The following is a 20,812-nucleotide window of genomic DNA, read 5'->3' as shown; positions in this document are numbered from 1 at the left end:
AATATAAAATATAATTTTCTAAAATAATATTCAGTGCTGTTATTGTAAACAAAAATCATTACAGACACATATATATATATATATACACACACACACACAAATATACACACACATGCATATATATATATTAACTAAAACTAGCTTATATTTTTATATTTTCAGTTTTCATTTTAATATTAGTTTTATTAAAAATAATAAATACTATTAATAAAGTTAACAAAATTAACACGGCAATAGAGACAGATTTGACTGAAGGTTTCATCTGAAATGCTTGAGATAATTTTTGAAGACAAATATAAATTGTACCTATGTACTATAAAAATACAAAATATATATAATTGTGTAAACTGCTTTTACCTTTTAATTTATATCCGTCTTCCTTGAGAAGACATGAGCGCATGTAAACGCTGCAGAATGTTTGTTTACTGTGGAATATTCCTGTGCAATATGTGACTGTTCACGTTGCTTGCACTGGTTTTGTGTGTATTGTTTTTGTGTTGTATTGATTATGGCATATTTTTTATTGACGTATTGTACTGTATATTGGTTATTATCGTATTGTGTTTTTAGAATTCTACTTAAATTGTATTTATTTAAATTAGATGTTTAGTCTGCACAAAGCTATATGTGATGGCTTCGTATAGTGACAACAAATAATCTTGAATCCCAGGATAAACTGGATGTATCCTGAGGGAGCGGATGCATATTGAGACGTGCTGAAGGCCTCACCTGTGGTGTGCGCAGACTGCCAGCTCTTGGCAGCGGGCGGAGGGACACCGTTGCCCTGTCGAGGAGCTCCCGCGGGACCTTTGCTCATAGTCTTGACTGAAGACGTGGCATGAGAGCTGGACTGAACCTCCTCTACGGCCTCGCTGGAGACACACAGAATAAGCACTTAAACATCCAACCATCAGAACGACAATCAGGATTCATCCTTCCCTCGCGGGTCAAAATGACCCGAAGCCCGAAAATTACACTTTTTTTTTTGTTTTGTCCAGAAAGCTTATTTTATTTTGATAATTTAATGCATTTTATTAATGCATTTTTTTTTATTTTTTTTTATCTACCTTTAAATTACTAGATTAAATCAATAAATAGTAATTTAAAGGGATACTCCACTTGTTTTGGAAATAGGCCATTTTACAACTCCCCCAGAGTTAAACTGTTGAGTTTTACCGTTTTTGAATCCATTCAGCCGATCTCCGGTTCTGGCGGTACCAGTTTTAGCATAGCTTAGCATACATCACTGAAGTGGACAAGACCATTAGCATTTCTAAAAAAAAAATGACCAAAGAGTTTCGATATTTTTCCTATTTAAAACTTGACTCTTCTGTAGTTACATCGTGCACTAAGACCGACGGAAAATGTAAAGTTGCGATTTTCTAGGCTGATATGGCTAGGAACTATACTCTCATTCCTGCGTAATAATCAAGAAACTTCACTGCCGTACCATGAGAGCAGCAGGCGTAATGATATGACGCAGCGCCTGAAAATAGTTCCGTTGTGTTGACGGACGGTGGCCTATTTTCAGGCGCTGTGTCATATCATTACGCCTGCTGCACTCATGGTACGGCAGTGAAGTTTCTTGATTATTACGCAGGAATGAGAGTATAGTTCCTAGCCATATCAGCCTAGAAAATCGCAACTTTACATTTTCCGTCGGTCTTAGTGCACGATGTAACTACAGAAGAGTCAAGTTTTAAATAGGAAAAATATCAAAACTCTTTGGTCATTTTTTTTTTAGAAATGCTAATGGTCTTGTCCACTTCAATGATGTATGCTAAGCTATGCTAAAAGTGGTACCGCCAGAACCGGAGATCGGCTGAATGGATTCAAAAACGGTAAAACTCAACAGTTTAACTCTGGGGGAGTTGTAAAATGAGCCTATTTCCAAAAAAAGTGGAGTATCCCTTTAAGCACATTCCTCACATCATTTCAACTTGAATTCAAAATAACTCACAATTTCATGCATAAACCTTATAATTCAGCTCAAAATATCTTACATTGGTTGTCTTTGCCGACCTCTTGAAAAAAAAAAATATATATATATATATATATATATAACATGATATTTCATGACTCTTGCCACTAGATGGCCTTATAGCTCTATGTGGAGTAAATGAGCGGTTCCGTGGGTCCTAGTCAGTTTTTTTTTCAGTATTCATTCAGCTACACATGTAGACATTTGGTAAAGTTTTAGCATTTTTAGTTTGAATTTTGAGCATTTTTAGGTTTTTCTGTATGAACTGAAGCATTCCTCGCATTCCATTCATTCCTAAGGGGGTCAAATTGACCCGTGATGGAAGGATTTGTTACTTTTTAAAATTTAAAACACAAAACTCCTTGAATCTATTAATTTTGTGTGTGTATTCCTGGTTCAAGTGTGACAAAAGTCATGGGGTCTTGGACCCCTCCGATGAACACTTAATTTTTAAATATGTTTCACAAAAAATATGAGGGTTAAAAGCCAGTTTCCAGTCACGCACAAGCTGACTTTCATGCAGACGTGTGGTCAAACCGCAGGATGGAGGATGTTCAAACAGACCTGGATCACTGATTCACTACTAAACACCATCTCTCATCGCCCTGACCCTGTGAGAGTGAGTCTCCACACCCGTCCCGAGCCCTTCACTGCTGTTCTGGCTCCAAACATGAGCAGATTGATCAAACACAAGCGGCCCGTCGGCGCAGCGGTCCCAGATGGTTTGCTAATGAAGAAAACCAGTGCCAACAAAACAACGGCCGCTGCTGAAATGCCCTCGTTTCACTATGACTTAAAACCTGTCGACAACATGACCGGGTCACATGTCACCCTAAAACAAGAATCAGTAATATATATATATATATATATATATATATATATATATATATATATATATATATAAAATAATCAAAAAATGTCCAAAACTGTGTTCAACACTGATAATAATCATAAATGTTTCTAGAGCATCAGATCATCATATTAGAGTGATTTTTGAAGGATCATGTGACACTGAAGACTGGAGTAATGATGCTAAAATACATTTTATTCCTAAGTTATTTTAAATTGTAATAATATTTTACAATATTTCTGTTTGTTCTGTATTTTTATTCAAATAAATGCAGCCTTCGTGAGCAGAAAAGACTGCTTTTAAAAACATAAAAAAAAGTACCGATCCCAAACTTTTGAATGGCTATATATATATATATAGATCCTTCGGAAATATATATATATATATCATGTGACACAGTCTTCAGTCACATGATCCTTCAGAAATCACTCTAATATGATGATCTGATGCTCAAGAAACATTTATGATTATTACCAATGTTGAAAACAGTTGTGGACATTATTTGATTCTTTGATAAATAGAAAGTTCAAAAGAACAGCATTTATTTGAAATATATATTTTTTGTAACATATAAATGTATTTACTGTCACTTTTGATCCATTTAATGCATCCTTGATAAATAAAACTATTAATTTCTTTCATTTCTGTTTTTTAATGATTACTGACTCCAAACTTTTGAACGGCAGAGTATACACTGAATAAAACATTTTGATGAATAAAACATTTTCCCTTGTGAACAAATAAGTAAACCCAAATGTTTTGTGCCTCATGTTCATGCTTTGTAAGAAAGAGTTTGATGATAATTTTTTTTGAAAAGTAGTCACAATTTCATGAAAATTAAACATCTTGCAAAATACTCTAATTTCTCTAAATTGCTCCCAAAAAAAATGTTTTATTGAAAATATTTATACATCATGATAGCACTTATTGCACAGCCTTTAATATAATATATGCTGATTTAAATAAAAAGCATTACAGAATTGTATATTGTATTACAGTAATGTAAGTCTAATCAGACTCACCACTGAGAATAATAATAGTATAATAATAATTATTACAAAATACAATTATGTTTTATGGGGGAAATGTGTTTAATTGTCATGAAAAGTAAAAAAAAAATCAGTTCCTAAAAAGTCATTATTTTATCATTGTATTTTTGTGCTCGGTTTAAACGCGTTTCACTCGTCTACTATCACACAGGGCTGTAACATGCTAAAATTATGAACTTGACAGTGACATGTTTTTAGATGATACAGTATATTATAGTTTGTTTCTAAATACCATCTGTTACTTTTCTGTGGTGTTGCATCCAATGCAAACACACAATCCTGCATCACAATCACAGCAGCGACACACACACACGTTGACCAGCTGGAAACATGCGTGAAACACCGACAGCAGGACCGTCGACACACACACTCACTGCAAAGTTAATTTTATCCACGGAGCGCCGACATACGGCCCAATTAAACCCCAAATCTTTATTGATCACCACATGGAGTCTATTAAAAACGAAAACACATTCTGTTACTAGTCTATATTAGTCTAATAAACAAATAAATGCACACACCCTGACGAAGGCATAAGCCGCAACGCGTAGGTGTATCTGTCACCCATTTATTTGATAAAAGCCATGATCAAATAAAGGCTTTTAAACTTTTTTCTACACAATTCGAGTGCCTTGGAGTATTATTTTGTTTTTAAATGCACACACACTCTCAGCTTATTAACAAAAAACATCATATTAATGTTTTATAATGCTTCATATTTGTGTGGAAACTGATACATTTTATTTTTCCAGGATTCTCTGATGAATATAAAGTTCAGAAGAGCAGCATTTATTTGAAATAGAATCTTTTGTAACATTATAAATGTCTTTACTGTCACTTTTGATCATTTTAAATGTAGCCTTTCTGAGTGTAAGCATCACTTTTGAAAAGATTTAAAAAACACACAGATATGAAGCAGCTCACCTGTTTTCAACCTTGATAATAATCATAAATGTTTCTAGAGCATCAGATCATCATATTAGAGTGATTTCTGAAGGATCATGTGACACTGAAGACTGGAGTAATGATGCTGAAAATTCAGCTTTGATCACAGGAATAAATTACACTTTATTATATATTCACATAGAAAACATTTTTATTTTACATTGCAATAATATTTCACTGTTTTTACTGCATTTTTGATCAAAAGAAACACTTTAATACAGCACAAAGTGTTAAAACTTTCATCCCATCACCAGTGACTTAACTTTACTATTAAGATGAAACGTAATGCAGTGCTGCCCCCTGCTGTCCACTATCAGAACTGCGCCAGCCTGTGGCAAACAATGAAGGTGCATTAAAGTGAATAGATGCATTAATATAAAATCAGCCCTCAGGTTTACAAAGTGCTTTGATTGATTGAAACACATTTGATTTAGTTTTGAGGGTTCTTCGGCTCCTGAGGACAAATGTGACGATTACTAATGCATAGAGGAACTGCAGGAGAGAGAAATACAGACAGAGGGACACGTGGCCAGAAGCTGAAATCATATCTATTATTTATCACTAATAAAAAACACTAGACATGTTCAGATGTTGTGTCACAGACGGGCTCTATAAAGGGCGTCTCACATGTTCTTCTCGAATGACTGATCAACCGCTGAGCTTCATTAGTGCAGTAATAGACATACAATTACAGATCTATCTACTTAAAGGGATACTTCACCTCTGGAAAGATGAATGTGTATTTAAAATGGGTCATTTATGTAGAAGAAATGTGAAATTATTTTTGAATTTGGAGCTTTCTAAATAAATGTATTTTTGGCTTATGTGAAAGACAACAACTCCCAGAATGCACTTGCTTCGCTGCCCTAGGAGGCCACGCCTACCGGTAACAGAGCGCAGTAGTAAAACAACAAGTCTAGGCTAGTGAGTCTCCGTGATGAGTCTGCCCGGGATTTCGAGATCGCCCAAAATGTCCGGGATTCGGCTTTTGCGTTCTACAGGCGCCATTCATCATGTTTACTGAGGCGAGCAGGACGAGTGAGGGCCGCGGGAGAACAGCGCGAGGCCGGTGGTGTGACGCTCTCGTATCTCTCACGGAGGAGCGGGAATTTTCTTAGCAATGTTAAAACGCACATCAACCGATCACTTGTTTAGCGTTCATGTAAACACGACATTCAGATTCACCAATCGGAATGAATTCATTTAGATTGAAACAAAAGTTGTGCATGTAAACAATGAATGGCGACTGCAGAAAGCAAAAGCTGAATCCCGGACATTTTGTAGGATCTCGACGGCCGGACATGTCCGGGAAAAAGAGGATGAATGGCACCCCTACTACTCCGCTTTCTCCTACTAAGTTACTCAGCTTTCTCCACAGAACAAGAGCCTGCTAGCTTAGCTTCCAAACAAAGATGGCTGACACTATGTGTACATTCTGTGAGTGAGATCCCACCCTCTGTGGGCGGGTTGAGAGCATGCGGGACAGCTCCTTCTACTGACTGTAGTCTTTAGCCTCGGGCCAAAAAATCCTCCAATGACGCAAAATTACGATTTTTGCGTCATCGGAGGATTTTTTCCAGACAAAAAAAATACATAAATCTCTCGTCTGAGGGGGATATGAGAGTGGAAAGCATGGTCATTTGAAAATACTACAGGTTTTAATACAAAGCTTAATGCTAAATCCTGAAGTATCCCTTTAATTAGGGAGAGACAGAAAAGGCAAAATGGCCAAGAGTGTATAATAACATCTTCCACATCTGCAATCAAATCTAACCAGTAACAGCCAGTATTTCTCAGGATAAATCCAGATAATATCAGCAGCACAAGACAAACTAAAGCAGATCTATATTGGCCAAAACCTTTGGAATCATTAAGATTATTTTAATGTTTTTGAAAGAAGCCTCTTCTGGTGCATTTATTTTATCAAAAATACTAGCCTGGAAATCCAGACCCAAATCTGAAAGATTAAGGGTCCGGCATTGAGTAGTGTAAATTGCCCAGCTCGAGGGGCGGCACCAAGCATGCGTTTGAAGATCTCACTGCATGCAATTGGATAACACTACGACCAATCACAGCAATACGCCCCATACGCTTTTTTTTTCATTTATTTATTTTTAAACAGGGGCAATGTAAAATATACATTAACCTTAAAAAGGAGAGATGCATTATACCAGGTTGTTAGCCTGACTTCGTCATACTCATATTCTAGTCAGACTGTGAGGCGACGTCACAGTTACGTCACAGCGCTAGCTGGAGGCAAAACAAACGGACAACTGGAGGCGGGAGCTTAAATTATTATTATTATTATTATTAAATGTCATCTTGTGTTGTTGGGTGCAAGAATCGATGAAAAATGAATATGCTGTATCTGAAATTTTTATTTCTAGAAAATATTCACATCATTAAAATCGCACCGTAATGTCACTCTTTACACTGTTGTCTTCTCGGCGCTGGCTCGGCAGAACTGCGGATCGCACACACAAGTCTTTACATGACCATTCAGCACATAGTTATAGACATCTAAAGATTTATATGCCCTCAGTTTCTCTTTACGCTCGGTTTCTCTATCGGATAGGTGTAGAAGTCCGGCCACTCGACCAGAGGTAGCGTTAGCGTTAATCCTGTCAGATCGTCCATTATTGAGTTAGCGTGTAGGCTACGGGTCAGCCAATCTGGTTCCGTCCGTTAAAATGAACTTTTGCAAATAACTAACGTGGTCCTGGACACTGAGTGACCTTGCACATTAAGATAAAATCGGATTTTCTCCAGTCATTGTTAAAAAACAAGCTAACAAAACTTGCAAACTAGCGTTAGTGAAGCGGCCAGAGGGATCGTTCTGCCTCCAGCTAAGCTCCGCCCACAAAAAAACGTCACCATGTTTACCAACTGAAAAGGGGTCTATAGGGCTTTGATTATGAGGAGTGTCTTAACCGAACCAGAAAAAAAAACCTCTGCACTCAATTGGATAGACCTACAACCAATCAGAGCAACGCAGTAAGTGACGTACGTTGAGCTACGCAAAGTTGTCAACAGAACTCAACTACACGCACGCTGGACGAAGTAGTAAAATAATGAGTGTTGCTTCTTTGACTTGGTCCTCCATGAGTGCGACCAAAGGAGAAACCACAACGACCACGACCATCGGAGCCAGCTGATAAATTAAACTTTTGCCGAATCCCGTAGGAAGGACGGCAAACACATCTTTCCGATCGACAAATGCCTTGATTGCAGTTCTCTGTTCTTCTTTTAAAATGAATGCGCTGTCGATTTCTTTTACAACAGACGCGATAGCGGGATCTCTACATCTCAGTTCTCCAGCTGCAGTCATGAGGGAAACCAGTTAAGCGCTCTTTGATAACGTGATGATTACGCAACTGCAGATCATCTGTCCATCATCGTATAAAGCCCGCCCTGGCAATTTGATTGGCCCGACTAATTCTGAACCGATCATAATTACTCCTCAATGGAGCAAGTCCAGACCGAACCTCCCGACCAAAAACTGTTGTGGGCGGGGTTCGGGCTGGCATCCAGGCTAGCAGGTTGTAGCACTTGTGCTAATTTCCACCTGTAGTCCGTGGGCAGGCTGATGTCGATACACATCTGTACCATGCTTCACTACCAGCTGTTGCCGTACCCGGTCGGCAAAGCAGCAAAAACGTCGTCCTTGCAAAGGAACGATTCGAGCGCCGTCTTCTGTTCCTCTTTTAGATAAGAAGCCAAGTCTAAAGGCCCAAAATTTTCACATGCGTTTTTTCATATTCGTGATTCAGTGGCTCTGAATTGTTAAAACACCATTCAAACTGCTTGCTAGGGATGCGGAAAAAGCAGGAAATCGAACTCGATTTTTTTTGACGGACGAAAGTGTGCAAGCGTGATTGACATAACGTGAGGTTGTATTTATTTTTTATCGTGCGGAAATTTTGGACACGAATTTCGGACTCCGTGTGCAAGGGCCTTAACTCGTTCAGTGTAGCGGCCAAAGCCGTTTCCAACAACTGGTGTTCATCCATAGCCATCTGGCAATGTTTACTAATGACTGTGACGTCACAGCGCTGTCGTCATCTCGCCTCTGGCCCGCCTCTGTCAGATAACCCGATGTGATTGGTGCAGCTCGGCTACAAGCGCATAGTTAATGAGCATCATTACTCAATGCCAGAGGGACTCACTGAGCAAACTCAAATTGTGCTACAAAAATATTATTTCAATGTTAAACCGCTGTTTTCTATGTGAATATACAGTAAAGTGTAATTTATTCTTGTGATCAAAGCTGAATGTTCAGCATCATTACTCCAGTCTTCAGTGTCACATGATCCTTCAGAAATCATTCTAATATGATGATCTGATGCTCAAGAAACATTTATGATTATTATCAGTGTTCAAAACAGTTTGTGGAACCGGATACATTTTATTTTTCTGGATTCTTTGAATATAAAGTTTAAAAGAGCAGCATTTATTTGAAATAGAATCTTTTGTAACATTATAAATGTCTTTACTGTCACTTTTGATCAGTTTAATGTGCCCTTGATAATAAATTTAAGTTTCTTAAAAAAAATATATATATCATATTCAGGGCCGTCGCTAGTGGGGTGAAAGGTGGTGACAATTATAGGGGCCCCCGCTGCCCAGGGGGCCCCACAAAATCCAGCAGTTGTAATATTTAGGCCCCTATAGTATGAATAATTATAATATTTATATTAGTTGTATGCCTGAGATTTAAATGAAAACCACAAAAACGTGCAATTTGGGTAAATATTTTTCTAAATATCTGCTTCTCTTACCTCCATAAAAATGGTTTAGTCCGACCTAAAGTATGTATTAATTATTCAGTCAGAGTCAGTGACAAACATCAGATGGACCCAATAAAATTGTAAGTCCCACCCCAGCTCGTGAACAGAACCAATCAGAGTTGAGGCGGCAGCCTGAAGTTAACGATGAACTTGGTGGAAGAGCAGGAGACTGACTGACTGAAAAATGTCGGGGAAAAGAAAACAAAAATCAGGGAACCAGAAATGCCAGGAAAAGACGGAGAGAGAGGCAAGGAGAGTGGTTGTATCCCAGTCGATCAAGACGTTCTTAAAGACCGGTTATATATTGTTATTTCGCTGGGAATTAGAAAACTTCCGTCTACAGTCTGCCGTGTACAGTCATTTTTTATTATCGGTGCGCGCCGCAATCGACCGAATGATTACGTGGTCTAATGCCGCGTTCCAGGCAACCTGTAACCCGTGTTTTTTCAACTCGTAACTGGGAGTACATCGATCTAGTACGAATTCACGGGTGGGAAGTCACGGGTTTAACTGCCCTTCCAGTGCACTTTCACGGGTATAAGGTTGGGAAAACACGGGTTACAGGTTGCCTGGAACGAAGTACTCCCAGTTACGAGTTGGAAAAACACGGGTTACAGGTTGCCTGGAACGCGGCATTAATTCCTGTCTTTTTACAGTACTGTAACTAGAGTTTTAAAAAAATTACACGAGTCACGACGCATTGCATTATGCATCTGACCTGCCGGCTGATGATATTTAAAACATCGAGAAAACACGAATACAACACACTGCACTTGGATGAATAAATGTAGCCTATTCGCTTTATTTAATAATATTACCAGTTCCATATTATCTTTATTAAAAAATAAGACAATGAATGCTTTTATTTTTTGAATTAGACTGCATTCTTGTCAATTTTTTAAATGTTTACTTTTTGATTTATGAATTATAACAGACTGAAGGGGGAAAAATTTATTACTTTTTAAAAATTGGTTTTATTATTATTTAACAATTTCTTGCTTTTTTTATTAGTTGTAATTTTTATATAAACATTTAACTTTTAAAATAAAGGTTTTACAACAACATCACCATCTTCTGTTATGTGGGCCTCCATGTTCATCTATTGTACAGTATATGATGAGGGTGGTGGGGGCCCACATCAATATTTTTTCAGGGGGCCCCGAATCCTCTAGCTACGGCCCTGCTCATATTGATCCCAAATGTTTGAAAAGTATAGTGTATATAAATGCTTCCTGAAACTAGAATTGTTAATGGAATCTTTGGTTTCATCTTTCAAAACTCAACCATTAAACCAAACGCCGTTTCAACAGTCACAGTTCAAGAACAGAGGAGAAGAAAGAGAAAAGAAGACACACCAGATGCAGAAAGACGAAAGAAAAGCTTTATTGAGCGATGAAAGAAAGTCCAGACATACAGAGGAGAAACAGATGCAGATACAGCACAGGTCACGCATGCAGAGGACAGACGACAGGACCCTCCTTCACACACACAGTGAAGAGACACACGAGTCACATGACTGTTTCTCTGTGATTGACAGGCGTGTGGATATTTCGGATTTGGGATCGGAAGGTTTGAGCGGAGCATCAGACGGATCTACTACATATTAAGCGCTCGGGCCGAGACCCCATGATGCCAGTCTCTCAGCTTGTTGTACTGAGGCCGGAGCAGCTCTGGGTCCACTTTATTCACTCTGACACACACACACATACACAGAGAGAGAAGGACAGAGAGGAAATAAACTGATTACACAGCTGTAGTCAACAGTGATCAGCTTCAGAAAGCAGGAGGACAGAGAGTGAGTGAAACGACACAAACTTCAGGATAACCTCATAATCCTGCAAACCAGAGAAACACGAACCGCTTCAGAGAGGACGTGGAGCTTGTGTGTGTGTGTGTGTGTGTGTGTGTGTGTGTGTGTGTGTGTGTGTAGCGCTCTAGTGTCAGATCAGTGTATCGGCAGGACCGTATCAGCGCCAACAGATGTCAACAGATACACACTACATTTTATAGTTTTGAAATTATGTTTGAGTAAATATTGTGTTACGATTTTCGAATTACATATATTTGTACTATTAGCCTATATATATAAATAAAATACACAATGTATAATCTTATATTTAATAATTTATACTTTTTTAATGAATATAATACATAAATATAATATATAATAATAATAATAATATTTAAATATTTATAAATATAATACATAATATATACATATATTTTGTTATATAATACAGACAATGCATAATTTTATTATTTAATTTATATATTATTTATAAATGTAATACATAAACATAATATTTATAAATAAAAATACTATATTCAAAATACTAATAATATTAATAATACTATACAATTATAATAGTTATAGGTTTATTATATTTATAAATAAAAATACAAAAATATATATACACATTACCATATAATACACATAATACATAATTGTATAATTTAATAATTTACATTTCATAAATATAGGCCTAGTTAAAAATAATAATAATAATAATTTATATTTATAAATGTTGTTTTTAATAATAAAAAAATATGTATTAAAATAATAATAATGTAATAATATTTACATATTTATAATAATATTTATATACAGTAAATAAAAGACACGTATAGTGTCATATAATCCAAAATGCATAATTTAAAAAAATATTATAGAATTTATAAATATAATATGTAATTTTAATACACTATATTGCGAGAGAAGAGTGTGAATAATCTGATCTGATGGAGAGACGCAGAACTTACTTCTTTCCAGGCCGGTTCTCCTGAGCTTGATCTAGAGGAGAGAAGCAAGAAAGACTTTGAATAATAATAATAATAATACGTTTTATTTATATAGCACCTTTCAAGAGCTCAAGGACTTAACACAATATTGACCGTTACAAATATTGTAACCGCCTTTATTTGTTATAATTTTGATGATTATGGCGTACAGCTTATGAAAACCCCAAATTCAAAATTTGTATATTGTGAAAAGGTTTTCATATCTGTAAGCCATAATCATCAAGATTATAACAAATAAAGGCTTGAAATATCTCACTTGGCATGTAATGAGTCTATATAATATATTAGTTTCAGCTTTTAAGTTGAATTACTGAAATAAATAAACTTTTGCACGATATTCTAATGTTTCGAGTTTCACCTGTAGCATGAATGGCAGCTTCTAAGCTTTTAAAAGTGTGTAGTTTAGCGGCTCCTACCGTTCTCTGTGCCGGTGATCTGTGCCAGGATCCTGAAGGAGCGCGACTGGGACGTGCCGGTGCGCGGGTGCCAGTCCTCGGTGTCCTCCATCAGACGCTTCTTACTGGAGTCACTGGGCGGAGACACGTGGTTCAGCTCCGGCTCCGACACGGGCTTACGGGCCGTTCTGATACACACACACACACACACACACACACACTACATCACTAAACATTCAACACAACAACAGCTGGATATAAAACACTGGGATCGGTTTACCTGGGAGGAGTCTTTCTAAAGAAAAGACAGAAATCAAGAGAATCAGAGAAAAGAGATGGAAAATCACCCCATAATTCATATTAAGACTGTTTCTACTTACTTAAGAATACTCTGAGGTCCACTATGGAAATAAAATGTCAAGAAAATATTGTTATTATATTTTTATATTTATTTATATATTGGTGATATTTATTATTGTTGTTGTTATTATTATTAGTGGGGGGGGGGGGGGGGTTAATTTTTATTAAAAAAATAAATTGACAATTTATTTGTCAAAATAAAGTTTATTTAAATTCTGCATGCAATGTAATTCAAGATGTGTCCTATAAATACAGAATATCTTTTAATTAAGTATTGAATTTAATTGAATAATAATAAAAAGTATCCCAAATTTCATAGTCAATATAAGTGCTGATATTCTACACATTAAAAAGGAAAATATTTTTTTTATAGAAAATTACTTGTAGTCTTTTAGTAACCTGTGCTATTTGAATTATCAGATATATTTTAGTTTAATTAAACATTTTTTTTTAATTTGCTTTATTTTATTTATATTGTTTTTTCTATTATACATATTGGTTTTAATTCTAAAGTATTAGTAATTATGTTGTTTTTGTCAATTTTATTATTTTTGTCAAAATAAATGAAAATGAGAAATATTCGCAGCTAACTGAAATAATTATATTAATTTCAGTGAATGTTTATTTAATTTTAAGTAACAAAAATGTTTTATGACTTTAGTTGTTAGTAAATGAACAAAGTGGCAACAAATGGAATTAAAAAATATTTAAAATGTAGAATTTTTTTAACTTGCTAAATTAATTCCTAAAATACTTTAAAAAATGATTATTATTATTTTATTAGACATTTTAAGTCAGGCCAAAATGCTGAGTACTGTATGAACTGTATAAACTTGTAATACAAATGAACTGTACCGGCTGCTAACACTAGGTGGCTCCACTGTCTCGAGTGTTTAACTAGCTGACCTGTGTCGACTTCCTGGTAAATCTCTCTCATCTGTAACAATGCATGTGGAGGTAAATGTCACCGCTGCTATTTATACAACACACAAGAGAATTAATGCCACTGCCGTGAATAAACACACAGACACATGATGATTGACAGCAGCACATGATGAACACTAGCACACTATGCTGACCTCAAACCCTCATCTAAACCCCTCTGTGCAACACTAGAGATAGAGAGTGATCGTGTGTGTGTCGCTGGGTTAGAGACGGTGAAAGAACACAGACACACACACATCTAGTACACTAACTTTGTCATGGGCTCCTCCTGTAGAGAGAGAGAGAGAGAGAGAGACATCTGAAGTGTTTCTGTTTGAGAGGAAATGAATCACCATCAAACCTCATGCAGAAACTCACACACATGCAGAAACACACACACACACATGCAGAAACACACACACACACATGCAGAAACACACACACACACACACGCAGAAACTCACACACATGCAGGCCGAACAGACACTCACACAAGTACACAAATGCGAGAGCATCAAGTTATGTTGAATTATTATTCAGGTCGCCGATTTAAACATGTTGACCGTACTCTAAATCTGACGCTAGTGTATAATAAACTAACTTTAAAAAAAATAGAGAATAAATACATGTCAAATAAATCTATTCTTCTATTCCTCATTTGTAAGTCACTTTAGAGGATGTGCTAAAAAAAGTTAAATAAATATAAAACAAACTAAGTCACTAAGGATAAAATATTTTGCTTAAATAATAAAAAGTATACATCTATTTTAAGTAACGAAGGATAAAAGTCTTCTAAATAACAAATGAATAAATAAATAAAACTATATTTTAAAACACTAAGTATTAAATATTCTGCTAAAATAAAAAAAAATCTAAATCTATTTTAAGTCACTAAAGATAATTCATAAATCATAATAAGTCTTATTATTTTTTCATAATTTGCTTCAAACCCAAATGTATCTTGTTTTAAAGATGTTTAGATATTGTACAGGTAAACGAGACAAAAAAAAAAATCAAATATATATATATATATATATATATATTACACTCTAAAAAATGCTGAGTTGTTTCAACCCAAATTTGGGTCAAATATGGACAAACCCAAATGTTGGGTTAAAAATGTAATTAAAAGATTTACAGGTGAAAGTGAAAGTTGGGTTAAAATTTAAAATTACATTTTTAACCTACATTGGGTTTGTCCATATTTGACCCAAATTTGGGTTGAAACAACCCAGCATTTATATATATATATGCAGTGTTAAGGCCTGCAACCCTTACAGCGTTCATGTGCTTGAGTGAGTTTCAGGCATCACACACACACACACTGGGCCGATCGCACCTCGATCCAGCGCTCGTGTGTGTGGAGTACCGAACACAGAAGAGCCTGCGCCTCCATCAGTGGAGTTAATGACTTTAACTCACTCCGGCTGCGGATGTTAATTAGTGGAGTCTGTAAACGCAGCTGGAAACTCACACACACACACTGGATCTCACACACACACTCCTGACGAGGCGGACGGCTAAACACGAGGAGCAGTGACCAGACGTCTGTAAACACACACTGTCTAACTCAATCAACATATACGTCTATTTAAAGATGAAAATAAATCACTTTTAAATAATTACAGCAAGTTTATAATGAGGACCCATTAGTTAGCACTAGATGAGATAGATCGATTTTAGTATTAAGCAATACATTTGTTACAGTATTTATTAATCGTCGTTAACAAAAATACTGTTGATTGTTAGTTCATGTCAGCTCACGGCCATTACATAATATTAACAGAAACAACTTTTAAATTTAATGTATTATGTTGAAATTAACATTAAAGAGGATTGATAATAGAAGTATTTTTCATTGAACAAATGGAAAATCTTTTTCAAATAAATTTAAAAAACCTGTAAAAATAACTAATAAATAATAAAAGTTCATTTAAAATGAACGTTATTAATAATAAAATCAAAAATAAATTAAATGAATGCAATCAAAATAAATCACTTACTCATAAAAATCTACAATTAAAATTATAATACCTAATTATTAAGTAATACATGTTAAATTAAAAGGAGCAATTGATATAATTATTGAATTAAAAATAAATCAAAATAAAACTAAAAATTTTACAAAAAAATTAAAATAACTTTAAAATGAATAGAAATCAAAATAAAGCAATTAATTATAATTAATCAACAAACAAACTAATAAAACAAATACAAAAAAATAGTAATTAAATTATAAAAAAGTTCAATTAAAATAAATTTGTATTAAAAATAAAAACTTACTAATAAAAAACTAAGACTAAAACAAATACAAATCATAACTGTTAAATTAAAATGAATAATTATTAAAATAAAAAAAATAAAAAAACACTAAAATAATATTTTATATAACTAATAAAAATAACTAATAATTAAATCATATAAAAGTTAAATAAATAAAAAATGATTAAAATATAATAAAAAAACATGAAAAACAATGTGACCATTAACCGACACCAGAGATCCGTGAACGTGCGAAGCTGTTGTTCAATTACTACACTGATAACTTAAAAACCCTTGATAATTAAGAGTTCAAGTAAATATTTCTGGTCAAAAGGGTTCACTCACTTTAATGTCTCACTGATGTTTCAAATCTAATTCAGACTGAACACGATGCTCTTATGAGGCCTCTATGATGTAAAGAGACGGTTTACCCAAAAAATGTAAAATCTGTTTCATCCTGCATGTACTCGACTTTTAATGCTGTTCCAAACTTATATGTCTGACTTTCTTCAGTGGAACACAAACTGTTAAGCTAAATTTTAAAGCTGCTTCTATACAACAAAAACAACCCAAAAATAAAACCCCATAAAATATCATAAAAGTAGTTCATAGTCCAATGGTTTTTTCATTATACTCATGTATTCTTGTTTAATGCCTGCAGTGATTATGAGTGAAACATCACGTAATTAGTGTATCAAACACTGCCACCTTGAGGAATAAAGGTGAATTGCACTTATTCAGTCATCGGAAAATAAATACTTCCACTATTACATACATCGGGTCACTAGCGACCCAATGCACTTTTTACAAAAACAGACATCCTTTTATATATATATTTATTCTTGTTATATTTTCATAATTAATAAATTGAGTAATACTAAGGAGGTTGATGTCTAACTTTAAAAAATGAGTGTAGTCCCGGGTCAATAAAGACCCGAGGTACGCGTTTAAGGGTTAACATTATTTTGGGATAACGATCCCTTTAAGACAATCAGGACAAAAGGAAGAGAGGATCTCTCTGGATAATCCATCAGCGTTCCTGGGATTGAGTCTGTCACAGCAAAAGGTCGAGCTGTTCTTCCCTTTTTCCTGTTGACTTCACCATCACTGGGATTAGGAAGCTCATAATAATATATTATGAGGAACGTGTCCAAAACAAGGAATTAACCGCTGCTCGTTCCTCTCCTCCTGTGGTCAGAATTTCAAGCAGAGCGTTTTGTTTATCCGAGTCTCAGCATGTGGGACACACAGTTTACATGTTTACTAGGATCACTAAAACCACATGAGAGGGAGCGCGCTCGGTCTCAGACAGACTCATTACCGCTTTACGAGTTTTCTTTGATCTGCTGTTGACTTCCAAGTCAAAACTAAAGTGAGTGAGTAAATAAAACCCATCTATGAAAACAAGACCACATATGGGGAAGGCATGAAAAATGTGCTTTTAAACTTAAGACATTTCAGAAGAAAATGTTTAAAAAAAACAAGGTTACACACTAAAGTTTAATACTTCAATTTAAATAAATAAATACAATTAATAATTAAATTCATAAATAAATATGAAATAAAATAGATACAAATACATTAAAAATATATATTTTTTAATTATTTAAATAATTAAATTAATAATAATTAAATAGTAATTAAACATAAAAATAGATAAAAATAAAAATAGATACCAACATAAAATATATATAATTTTTAACTAAAAATATATATATAAATTGTTTTTGCAGTGTTCATTAATTCTTGCAAGAGTAGCAAATTCACAAGTATATCTAGTAGCATTTCCCTTTAAATAATAATTAATACTAATAATTAAATATTAAATATATACAAATATAAAACGAATCTAAAATAAAACAAATAAATTGAATAATAAATAAATAAATAAAATAAATGAAAATACTCATCTAGAAATGCCTGTTAATAATAAAAGGAATGAGTGAGTCACTCGCTCAAACCATCACTTTTTTCCCAAGTTGACGCCCAACTTTCCCATACGCTTCCCCACAGAGAGCTGTGTGTGTATTGTCTAGTGTTCAAAACATCCCGTGGACTGTAACTCCCATCCAAATGCATTTCAGCACCAAAAACAGCATTTGTGACAATTAAAAAATGATGTAACCATCCATAAAGCACTGTTTACACGAGCAAACTCAACCAACAGCGATTACGTAAGCAACAGATCAGCAGAACTCATCTGTGTAGAACAGTAGTCTCACTTCAAAAGGATTATTTAGACAAATAAGACACTGCGTAATTCATTTTTAAGAGCTTTAACCTAACCACAAGTTTTATATTCCTTATTTTAAACCCAGCTGCATTAAACACATGTCTGTTTTCAACCAGGGATCTCTGGAGAAGATAAAATATATATATATAATCATCATAAAGATGTGTAATAAGTAGATGAAAGCTGCTCTAGTTCGGATTTGCATGTTTTGTTATTGTATCTGAAGCTCGTGTAAAGGCTCCGCCCTCTTGTGAACAGGGGCGGAGCAGAAGCTCATTTGCATTTAAAGGGACACACACAAAAACGGCGTGTTTTTGCTCACACCTAAAATGGGGCAAATTTGTCAAGCTATAATAAATTATCTTTGAGCTAAAATTTCACAGACACATTTTGGGGACACCATAGATTTATATTACATCTTGTGAAAAGGGGCATAATATGTAATCTTTAAAGAAAAGCGAGGAAGAGTAAACGAAGGAAACAGAAGTATGAAGAACTGGAAGTGGATTGGTCAAACCTACCCGTTATGATGTTCCCCAGTGCCTTTACTCTCCATCAGGCCACGTCTTTGGCCCATGGCCACCTCGCACGCATTCACATTGGAGTAGAGGTTGATGGGCGTGTTATAGACGGAGGGTTGAGGGACGACGGGGGCCGGAGGGGGAGGAGCTGTCACTCTCGCCGGGGAGGAGGAGCCAGAGGAGGAAGTGGAGGACGAGCTGGCGAAGGGGGAGCGGCCAGAGGCGGGATTAGGGGTGGAGCTAGATGAGCGGTGGGCGGAGCCAGAGGAAGTGGATGACGAGTTTGCAAAGGGGGCGGGTTTAGGGGCGGAGCTAGATGACCGGTGGGCGGAGCCACCGAGTGGGAAGGGTGGTTGAGGAGGCGGCGGCGGCTGGGAAGGAGCCGCTGGAGTGAATGCAGAAGATGCGGAGGGGATCGAGGCTTTGGGTGCGACGGGTGTCAGGGACGGGCTGATGGAGCGAACCGTACTAGGGGCCCCGCCGAAGGGCCGTGCAGTTTTATTGTACGCGTTGCTGCCCGGGGCGAGACTGGTGGCGGCTGCAGGCGTTTGGCTGATGGGCACAGGCTTTATGATCTCCAGTGGTTCCTCCTACAGGAAGTGATGAAACACATGCAACATGCTCACGTCACAGCACACGCATGCAGGAGCCACGCCCCCTCGTTACAGCCTTAACGCACACTAAACCTAAATGCACACACTCTAAAAAATGCTGGGTTATTTTAACCCCAACGTTTGGGTTTGTCCATATTGACCCAACGTTGGGGTTAAAATAACCCAGCATTTTTTTGAGTGTGGTTGCAAATCTAATTTATTTGATTTAATCAAACCTTTTAAGTTGCAAACATTATTTTCATGAGTTCTGTTGACAATGTTGATCATTACATTAACTTAATATTGTGCATATTTCAATCCGAAATTTCTGTTACATTATTTTTTTCTTTTAAATTTCCTTGGTTTTACTTGAACATATTACAAATATTAGAAACAAATACCATAAAAATTAAAATAATGCCCCACACAGCAAAAAATTATTTTTCCAAGTTGTAAATAAAACAAATATTACAAGAAAATACTATTTCAGTTTTCATACTTCAAAATTTCACGCTTAATTCATTGTGTCGTTTCATTGTAATCATTTGTGAAATTTACTAGCAATTTATGGGAAAATTGTTTCAAATTAAATTCTACACCAACTTTCTCAGTGCAGAAATGAACTGTAATGAGGGGAAGCAGAAATACTCAGTTCTTCAGTGTCATGCAACAGATCAGGCATTTCAAAAATGCTATACACGTCACATGCGTGTCCTAACCAGGCGTGATGCAAAGCTATAAACCTCACCCGCCGCAACAACTGATTTGGATCAAGACGTTTTATTGGTTACCTCATTTATAATCCGTCACAATGCACTAGGAGACCCCGCCCACAGTGAAATCTAATTGGTCCAAACTCACCATACATTTAAATGTGTTCTCAACTCTTTCCCTGCTATTGACGAGCAATCCGTGTTTTCGGTGTTATACAGTAGGGGGCGCTATTACACTTCTTCTGAAAGAGTACAGAATCTCCTGATCAAAACACAGGAGGAGAAGAAGCAGAAACGAGCGATAGAAGCATCGCTGACGCACATGTCAAATATCTCAATCATCAAACTGCATATAAATCAAAACTGCCTAACGTTACTGAAAGAAATGTTGAACCCTTAA

The 20,812-nt window shown here is 35.8% G+C and overlaps 1 protein-coding gene across 2 annotated transcripts in view; it reads right to left on the bottom strand.

Annotated features, from left to right (window-relative positions):
* pdlim5b (PDZ and LIM domain 5b) overlaps nt 1-20,812 on the bottom strand; it is a 109,243-nt gene that overhangs the window by 26,111 nt on the left and 62,320 nt on the right. The window contains exons 5-10 of one of the 2 annotated variants that reach the window (XM_056261422.1): nt 14,363-14,379; nt 13,187-13,207; nt 13,087-13,101; nt 12,828-12,994; nt 12,373-12,403; nt 730-872 (exon numbers count right to left, since the gene is read on the bottom strand). In XM_056261422.1, the coding sequence (XP_056117397.1) occupies nt 730-872; nt 12,373-12,403; nt 12,828-12,994; nt 13,087-13,101; nt 13,187-13,207; nt 14,363-14,379 (394 nt within the window). Of the gene's footprint in view, nt 1-729; nt 873-12,372; nt 12,404-12,827; nt 12,995-13,086; nt 13,102-13,186; nt 13,208-14,362; nt 14,380-19,106; nt 19,697-20,812 lie in introns of both variants that reach the window. The other variant, XM_056261421.1, reaches the window with a different exon arrangement.

Source organism: Rhinichthys klamathensis, unplaced genomic scaffold (genome assembly GCF_029890125.1).
Source record: "Rhinichthys klamathensis goyatoka isolate OS25496 unplaced genomic scaffold, OSU_Roscu_1.1 h1tg000182l_1, whole genome shotgun sequence".
Classification (NCBI taxonomy): Eukaryota; Metazoa; Chordata; class Actinopteri; order Cypriniformes; family Leuciscidae; genus Rhinichthys; species Rhinichthys klamathensis.
The sequence above is the reverse complement of the archived record's forward strand: the minus strand, read 5'-3'. Positions and strand labels throughout refer to the sequence as shown.